Source organism: Muntiacus reevesi, chromosome 11 (genome assembly GCF_963930625.1).
Source record: "Muntiacus reevesi chromosome 11, mMunRee1.1, whole genome shotgun sequence".
In the NCBI taxonomy this organism is placed as follows: Eukaryota; Metazoa; Chordata; class Mammalia; order Artiodactyla; family Cervidae; genus Muntiacus; species Muntiacus reevesi.
The window spans coordinates 33,570,339-33,580,004 of NC_089259.1; the positions used below are offsets into that span (position 1 = coordinate 33,570,339).

At 44.5% G+C, this 9,666-nt stretch overlaps 1 protein-coding gene across 1 annotated transcript; it reads right to left on the reverse strand.

Moving 5' to 3' along the window:
- Positions 1-4,450: 4,450 nt before the first annotated feature.
- Positions 4,451-9,250, reverse strand: SAP18 (Sin3A associated protein 18). Its single transcript, XM_065901914.1, has 4 exons — positions 9,092-9,250; positions 8,866-8,975; positions 5,094-5,216; positions 4,451-4,868 (listed from the first exon to the last, which is right to left on the reverse strand). The coding sequence occupies exons 1-4, from the start codon at positions 9,218-9,220 to the stop codon at positions 4,712-4,714; spliced, it is 519 nt and encodes a 172-aa protein (XP_065757986.1). The 5' UTR covers positions 9,221-9,250; the 3' UTR covers positions 4,451-4,711.
- Positions 9,251-9,666: the final 416 nt, after the last annotated feature.

Consider the following 9,666-nt stretch of genomic DNA (forward strand, 5'->3'; position numbering starts at 1 on the left):
CTTCCCCTCCATTCTCCACCATGCCCCAACCTCCTCACCTTCATCTCCAGCCAAACTCCGGGAAGCACCTGATGCTTCAATGCCTTTGTTGACACCACACCCTTAATCTACTGGGAACCTAAACGCAACCCCTGTGGGTGCTGAACAACCTCACCTGCCATCTTCAGCATAACCTTTCTCTCTCACCCCCTTTCTATCTACCTATGATCATGAGCACTTATACCTTCTGTCACCAAAGGCTTTCTGAGGAAGGACCTGCATGTCAGGTTTTTCTGCACCCCAGGCCCAGGGTACCTGGTGTGTAATAAGCATTCATTCCACATACTTTTTCCCTGGAAGTATGCAAAGAGTTAGTAATAATTACAATTTCTGACAGCTTTCAATAATGTATGCAGATTTTGAAAGTGCCTCAGATGGTTCTTTGGATTCAGTTTAAATTGTTTTAATTTTATCCTATCCATGACACTGTCTCAGAAGTTGGTTATAGCTGGGCTGGCCTTCGAGCCTGTGGAGTAGGACATTCTGACAACTGAGGGGATGAAGAAAGGGAGGAGCTACAAACACCTTTTATCTTGCGTTAAAACAGCTATTTACTGAACAGTCACTCTCTACCAGGCCCTCCTCTAGGCCCCTTTCCCTGGCTCTTCCCAACAATGTAGTGAGGTGGGCATGTGACTAGGACACCCTTATACAATGAACTCCTCACGTTCCCAGGCTGGCAGGTTTTTCTTTTTCGGTTTTTCTTATTAAAATTATTTTGGTATTTAGTATTAAAATTGCTTTTTGTATGTATGTGTTAGTTCCTCAGTCGCATCTGACTTTATGATCGCATAGACTATAGCCTGCCAGGCTCCTCTGTCCATGGAATTCTCCAGACAAAAATAGTGGAGTGAGTTGCCATTTGGTCCTCCAGGGGATCTTCCGAACCCAGGTCTCCTGCATTGCAGGCAGATTGTTTACCATCTAAGCCACCAGGGATAGGTTTTAGCTTATTCCTCCTAGGGGTCATTTGGGGGTCGGAATCAATAACTGTCCTCATAGAATAGTTGCCTAGCTAGTTGATGATTAATCCTAGCAGAATAAAGACTTCCTTCAAGGTTGTTCCATTACAGATTCCAAGAAACTACAGAAATTTTTAAGAACAACCTGTTGAAGCAATGGTGCTTCCCCAGTGGTTCAGCAGTAAAAGAACCCACCTGCCAGTACAGGAGACCCTGGTTTGATACATGGGTCAAAAAAATCCCCTGGAGAAGGAAATGGCAACCCACTCCCAGTATTCTTGCCTGGGAAATTCCACGGACAGAGGAACCTGGAGGGCTACAGTCCACGGGGTCACAAAGAATCAGACACGACTGAGCAACTAAACAATCTAAGCAATAAAGTACACACAAGGATACACAGACCTCACTGGCTGCTCTGATACTAAAACCGGAAACCATGACCATATTATTTCTTCTAAAGAGGCATTTTGGTTTGTACAAAGACTGAACCAGGTCCACATGCTCCAGATGACGTCCCTTAGCAGTCTTCACAGACAACAGCTTCACTGCCAGAGCAGGACCGGTGGAGTTGGGTGGACGCCAGCCTGGAGGGAGCTGAAGACAACAACACACTATTTCTGGAAACATGTTTCCAGTCATCCATTGTTGGCCTCCTTGCTTCACAGCCCACATTGAGAGCTGTTATTTAAAGCAGGCCTCCATTTCAGCTGAAGTGAAGATATAGCCACTGCCTACACCTCAGTGCTGAAGGTGAAATGAGACTGGGCACCACTCAGCATTCATATTATAACTGCTTGGTCACACTAAAACTAAGTTTGGAATTTGTGATAGAAACAGGCTGAGTTCAGCTCTATTTAAGAGTAACAGAATTTGCCTAACAGTTTTAACTGCTTTCCCCTTCACAGCTACCCCTATAGGCACAAACACAGAGTTGATATCTGAAACATTACCTCAGCCAGTGACCATTATGAGCATGAAAATGTAAGTATAACCTTAGCACTGACTCCCTACTGAGGTAAGGAACTGAGGATGCCAAGCTCCTGTGCTTGCTTGCTTTAGTCACTCAGCCGTGTCCAACTCTGTACGACCCATGGATCCCCCTGCCAGGCTCCTCTGTCCATGGGATTCTTCAAGCAAGAACACTGGAGTGGGTGGCCAGTTCCTTCTCCAGAGGATCCTGAAATCCAACAAGCATCTCCTGCATTGGCAGGCAGATTCTTCACCCATTGAGCCATTGAAAAAGCCCTGGCAAGCTCCTAAACCCTGTGAGAAAACTGAAAAGGTATCACAGGCAATGAGCGTTCTCTAGTTCACCCCACAATGGGAAACCACAAGAGCATGAGGTAGTCAGGACTCTGAAGGCCGAGCACGGTGCTGTCACAGGGACCATGAGATAGCTCAGTTACTACCTCAAAGCCATACTTGGACAGCCAGAGGTAAATAAGGACTAAGTACAAGTCTTTTGAGTCTTAGCATTATATTCAATGATAAATTCACTAGGTATTGTTTAACTGTACTTTTGGTGGAAGATCACAACCTTTAAAGGAAAAATTCCATGTTGGGACACACAGGTACCCAACAGATACATGGAATGGTGCTCAACAGTGCTAATCAGGGAAATACAAATCAAACCCACAGAGATTAACAATCACCTGTCAGCATGGTTACCATCAAAAAGACAAGTGTTGGCAAGTGTGTGAAGAAAAGCTATCTGCACCCGCCTGTTCACTACAGCATTATTTATTGATACAATATCCATGGTATGGAAATAACTAAGTGTCCATTGGTAGGTGGACGGATGAAAAAATGTGCAACAGATACACACACACACACACACACACATACATGCAATGGAATATTAGTCAGCCAAAAAATGAAGTCTTGCCATTAGCAACAACATGGATGGCTTATGCTGAGTGAAATTAGAGAAATAACACATGCTCTCACTTATATGTAGTCTAAGAATACCCAACAAGACCCAACTCATAGATACAGAGAGCAGATTGGTCATCAATGGTGAGGGGTGGGCAGAAACGGTAAAGCGGGTCAATACATGGTAACTAGACTTGTCATCTGTTTGTAGTGTATACAAATAATGAATTATGCTGTATACCTGAAACTAACATATTGTCATGTACCAATTTTACCTAAAAAAAAAAAAAATCCATGTTGGAACAAAGCGAATAAACCACTTTATTTTCAGCCAGTGGGAGAGTAACCTGGAATAATTACAGGAAAGCCCCATTGGAGGAGTTCACACTGTTATGAAAAGTTGGCTTGGGAAGTCCCATATTGACTTCCTGTCTTGATCTGCAGAGTACATTGTATCTTCTCCACAAACAGGATGGTAATTAATCATGGTTCCTCTTCTCCAAAATATCAGGTTTAAGTTAATTTTATGACTCAGCTCAAGCCTAGCTGGTCTGAATGAATAAAGGACTGAGGGGTTTGGGGCAAACTTTAGTGGAGAAGAAGCCCTAGGTCTGGGCTCCAGGCCCACGACTGTCACCTGCTGGCTGACTGACCCCGATCCTACAAGTGTTAGGTTTCCAAGGTTTGTATAAGATCAAATTACTACAATCTTACTTCACTAGTAATATATATTTTTTCATTTGGGGATATACAGTTTCAAAATTTTCTATGCAACAGAATGAAGGTAATAGGCCTTAATCACATGCTGCACACTGAGATTGTAACTGTTCTGTGGACGAGACAACGCCATTCTGTTTATGTTTTATAAAGTCCTACTTTATGGCTTTGTTATTAGTCTTCACAGTCCTGTAGGCTGTCACTTCTATTTTACAAATTTTAAACAAAAACAAATTCAGGTAACTTGTCCAAGGTGCTCCTAACGTAACCAGGATTTAAATGTTCAGCCCACCTGGTTTTAACCACTCTGTATACTGCCTCAAATCAGACATGAGTCAGCCCCAGCACTGAAGAGGGTGTGTGAACATCCCCTGCTTACTCAGCTTGACCTCATCCCGGACCTTCTCCCATGCTCTTAAGTTTCCTCTTTCGTTCTCCCTGCATTTTCTGATCTTCAAGGTAAATCTATCCTTATCCTAAGTTCTAACCCTTGTTCCTCCATACTACTTCCTGCCCTCAGAATGCTCTATTTTCCCCATTTTAAAGCATAAAAGTCCTTTTCTCTAACTTGTCATCACACCCTGATTCAGGCAGGCCACTCTCTTCAAACACAAACAGCTTCTTCAACTTGCCTCAGCTCAGACTGTTCCAAAACACTCCAGCTGCACCCACTTATTCCCACAGGTCCTCTTCCCAAGTCCATACAAGCTTCTAGGTGACAAACCCCTGTTCCATTTGATATGATATGGCTTTCTTGTTCTGCCCCATTTGGGCCAAAACACAGCAACTCCATTCTTTAGTATAAACAACCAATACTATATTAAACCCCAAACCCAGGCCCCATTAACTTTCACACTCAGGATGATCGCAACATATATTTAACAATACAGTTTTACATAGAATGCTAAGAGCACTTTTCATATTTTACAGAAGAAGTTGAAACATATGGACTTTCTATTAATATTCATACCATAGCAAAGCCAAATCTAATTCCTAAATAGATGCATTACAATTTGTTTATAGAGTTTAAAGGCTTAATGGCAATAAGGAGGGGAGGAAGAAGTGAAAGTTTATTTTACATAACTGACTGGAAAATAAATTCAAGAAAAAGCAAGTACAATTTAATACGGTCTCATGCGCCCTGAAGGAGGTGGTGCCCGATTTGGAGGGGTGATCGCTATGTCCAGATAGTCTCCTATTTGGAACTTCTGTGACTGCAGGGTCATGGAGTCATCAGTCCCCTTTCTCCCAGACATGGTGCTGCCAATCTCCTTTACTCTGCAGGAAAGGAGATCAACTGTTACAGGGTGGCTAAGCAATGACACTGTGTATGTCCTAAAAAGTGAATGTGGGGCTGAATTTGCTCCATGATCTTAGAACACAATGAAAATGTAATACATAATAATCCAAACTAGATAGTAAGATAACATGGATTATCCCTAGCAACTAAAACATACTGAAATCAAAGAGATTATAAGGAATTAAAAATGAAAAGTTACCTACCGATAGCCAGGCCTTTTAAGATCCGTAAAAACAATTGCAAAATTGAAGTGTGTGCCTTTTTTTCTGGCTTCTGGGTAGACTTCTTTTACTAAACTAGTCAATTCTTTCAAGGTTGCATCCATCCTGAATTTTTTTTTTTTTTTAAGGGAAAAAAAAAAAAGACACTTGATTAATCAGCAATAATGTAACAGGGATACTGCCATACAATGAATTAGTTACCTGTGTCTCAATTGCAACTTTGTTAGAAACTGTCAAGGTCTCACAACTGACTTAATTTTAAAGCACCTAATAATACTATTTGCCTCCAAATACTATTTCCCCTTACCAGCCTGTGTTTGAAATTTTCATGAATGAAGGTAGGCTAGACTGGTAGTGTGCTAAAGGGATTTCAGAATTTACCACTACCTTTGCTGCTATGTAACATCTCACTGGCCTAGTGATTTATCCACTTAAGGATAATTAGTCCAAATTAATCCAAATTCTCAAATTAATTGTTTTTCATTATTTCAGAGGCATAGTTTTCTACATTTTAGCATCTCTGAAATGGGAATGCATCTAAGAATCAATGTGTCAGGAAAGCATTTTCACGTGCGTTGTTTTCCTTTCTAAGACTGAATGTTCTGATGAGTTCTGCAATAGATGGAAAAGCCAACAAAGCACATGGAATTTTCAAGGCTAAGCATAGGCTCCTTTCACAATATATATATTCCCGCCTTGCCAATTTCTATTTGAACTGAGAACTTTATACAGACCTTGAGCCAATATGACACAATCTGGAAAAATCTTCTAAAACATAAGCATCAGGTATTAGGAGCAACAGTCTAAGTTTTTGAACTGTCTTCTTCCCTGACACGGGAACATGAAAAGGAGGAAAAGGAACTTGGCAGCAGCACTGTTGAAGGGTGCTGTACAGTGAGCCAGGCGGCAAGGCACCAGTGAAGAGCCCTAAGGGACAGCATCGAGCAGGGGTTCAAACACCCAAGAAGTCATCTTGTTTTAACTCAGTTCCCTAGTTACACCATCTCCACTACATCACACTCAGGTAAAAAACCATGGCTTCAGCTGCACTGAGAGCAAAAGGCCACAATGATCACATCTCCTTTCCTTCTCTACTGCTGCTGAATCCTCAATACACCTGAAACAACTCTATAGTATCCCCCAAACATGCCCTTCTTCCCATATGACCATCACCCTCTTAGATGCCCAGGTCACAAACCTAAGAGTGGTAAAGTTCTTCCATCTCTAGCCTATTGTTTCTACCTCCTAAAGACAGATCAAGTAGGACTTCCCTGGTGGTCCCATGGTTGACTCCAGGATTCCACTGCAGGGGGCACAGGTTTTCATCCCTGCTTGGGAACTAAGATCTTGCAAGTCTTGACGCGCAGACAAAAGACAGACCTATTTTTTTCTCCATCCCCACCATCAGGTTGTACTTAAGCTCTCATTATTCAAATCTTTACAAGAGTTCCTGGTGACTGTAAGAGTCAGTTTTATATGTCAATTTAGGAAACTACAGCTCCTAATTATTCAAACACACACTAAGGTAGGTGTTTTGGAGATGGAATCAAAAACCTATCATCAGTTGACTTTAAAGTGATTATCCAAGATGATCTGAGTAAGCCTCATTCAATCAATCTGTGGGCCTCATTCAATCAGCTGAAAAGGCTTCATACTGGACCTAAGTCTTCCCTGAAGAAATTCCAGCAGCTTATTGCTGTTGAGTTCCAGCCGGCACCACACACCTAGGGAGTCCCGGCAACTATGTGAGCCATTTCTTGCTCTTCTATCTCCTACTGGTCTTTCTCACCGAACCCTATTTCAGTCATCGAGATAATTCTCTTCCAGTAACCTGTTTAGTGACCACCTAGGCACAAGATCTATCACTGCTGGGGTGGGGTGTTCCCCCAGCTCCACACAGTGCCTTGGACTTTAGCCAATTCAACTAGCTTCTGCTGGGCTCCTCACTCCTCTTTCCTGGACTTATCTCAAGGCCACCTACTTTGGCCCCTCAATCTATTTCTACAAATTGAGAATCCCCAGTCTTCCCTCATGGCTGCTTCTGGAATGGCAGCAGGGTTCTGTTCTGTCCCTCACCAACATCCAGTCTGTCTTTGGCCACCATTTTGAGGTGTAAGATAAGGTTGTCTTGTTTGGTTGCAGTTTATGGACAGGACAATTGAGGACAGGATTTAATTTTTTGTAATTTTTCTCTCCTTGACTGAGAGTAGGGAGTGTGGCACAATCTCACCCTCCATCTCCACCCTAAAATCTTACTTAGCATTTATTCCATCTGCTTTCTTTTGGAGACTGAATTTACTCTAGAAAGGGGGCAGAACCCTCTTTATACTCTTCAGTCAAAGCAAGTATATGGCAAGTAGGAACTCTTAATTTATTGGAGGAGATATAGACTAATCTGAACAGAAGTGTTCATCAATCTGTTAATAAATGTTCTTCTCTATAAGTTAAATCGACCTTCCTGAACTGTTTTCCTGGAATAATACTGAACTAGAATCATACTACATAAACTTAGTTGAGAGGTGGAACCAATCCCTCTGTGTTCACTGACAGACAAGTGGACAGACAAGATGTGGCAAAGACTTCCAATGAAACATTATTCAGTCAGTCATAAAAAAGAATCACGTTTTTTTATATCCTTAACCATCAATAAACCTTGATATTATTATAAGTGAAATAAGCCAGACACAATAAGACAAATAGGATATAAGAGCACTTATATGAAATACTGGAGAAGACAATGGCAACCCATTCCAGTACTCTTGCCTCGAAAATCCCATGGATGAAGGAGCCTGGTAGGCTGCAGTTCATGGGGTCGCTGAGAGTCAGACACGACTGAGTGACTTCCCTTTCACTTTTCACTTTCATGCATTGGAGAAGGAAATGGCAACCCACTTCAGTGTTCTTGCCAGAAGAATTCCAGGGACAGGGGAGCCTGGTGGGCTGCCTTCTATGGTGTCGCAGAGAGTCAGACGCGACTGAAGCGACTTAGCAGCAGCAGCATATGAAATACTTAGAAGAGGCAGATTCACATAGATACATAGTAGAGACCAGGGGCAATGAAAAATTCCCAGTATTATTGCCTACTGGGTACAGACCTTCTGTCTTAGGGAAATTAAAAGTTTTGAAAAATAGATAGTAGTAATGGTTGCACCGAAATGTACCCTGAAACTAAACGACAAATGTCACATATTTTACATGAGGCATATTTTAAAAAACTAAACACCTTTTACTGCTACTATAAAGTCACTGTAACGTCAAACCAAGGAACTGCATAGGGCTTGCTGCACGTAACAGCCCTAGTCAGACGTGGGTAGGGAAGGTACAAAAACATTCAGGGAGAGACCGTCAGTAAACACATCAAAAGCTTCTCCATTAAGCACATCAAAATCCACCCGGTTTCGTTGTTTCGAAGCTGGGGCACCGAAAGCTTAATATTAGCACACGTGCTCTATGACGACGACGAGTATCACCCAACGGCACCACTCCCCTCCCCAAACTATTCAGCGGCCCCTTGGGAGCCGCTGCGGCACTGAACGACCGACGTGTCACTTCCGTACCCAGCAGCCACAACAGTGACAGCAGTCCTGGGTCAATTCTTTACAACCCAGAAGTTTCAACGTGAGCGGTCAAAGCGCCACAAGACGAGTCAACACCGTTTCCTCACCAAACATCGACTTCCCGCGAGCTGCCTCCAGAGGCCCCGAACCGAGGAGACCCCGAAGGCGGCAGGCGAGCCCCCGGCCCCCTGACTCACCAAGTGTAGATCTGCAGCTCGCTGGACGGCACGTTTCCGCGGGAGAACTCGTCCATGCGGTGGTGGCGGCCGTTGTTGGTGGTGAAGACGCGCAGGAGCAGCGGGCAGGTCTGGGGGCGGGACAGGCGGGAGTCAGGAGGCTGTACGCGCGGCCCCTACCCTTCCCTTCGGCCCCGCACCGCCGCCCCACCTCCCCAGGGACCCCTGCATCTCTCCGGACCCGCACCTTCTCCCGATCGATAGGCTTTTCCGGCTCCTTCTTAATTTCCTCCTGGGTAACGCGCGACTCCACCGCCATCTTCCTTCTCCGGCCCGCGAGACGCTCGCTCTGACCTCCGACCCCGGCAGCGAGCATGAGAACCAAGCATCTCGCGAGGAGACGCTCGAGGTTTTATATAGGACCGGCTCGAGGGCGGGGCGTCTCCCGCGCAGTCGCAGTAGCTATGCTAAGCGCTAGCCCGGCCGGCGCGCTCGCGCGCTGCCTCCTGGGAAGGGGCGGGCACTGACGTCGCGGGCCGGGCGCTGAAGGAGAGGCTCGCGCATAGAAAGACGGCCAGAGGGACGCGGACGCGGGACTGAGGAAACTGAGAGTGAACGGGCGCTCGGAATTGCAGTGGGCGGCCCTCAAGGCGGAGGTGGGGGCGGTGTTGTGTGTACTACAATCGTTAACCGGAAAAGGCGGGTAGACCTGATTAGATTAAAATGAGGAGAACAAAACAAAACTTCAGAGAGAAGCCGACTGGGAGGAAACGACCGAGAGGCGTGTGGTGGCCGGAAAGCTGGTGTCCAGAGCGTCCATGG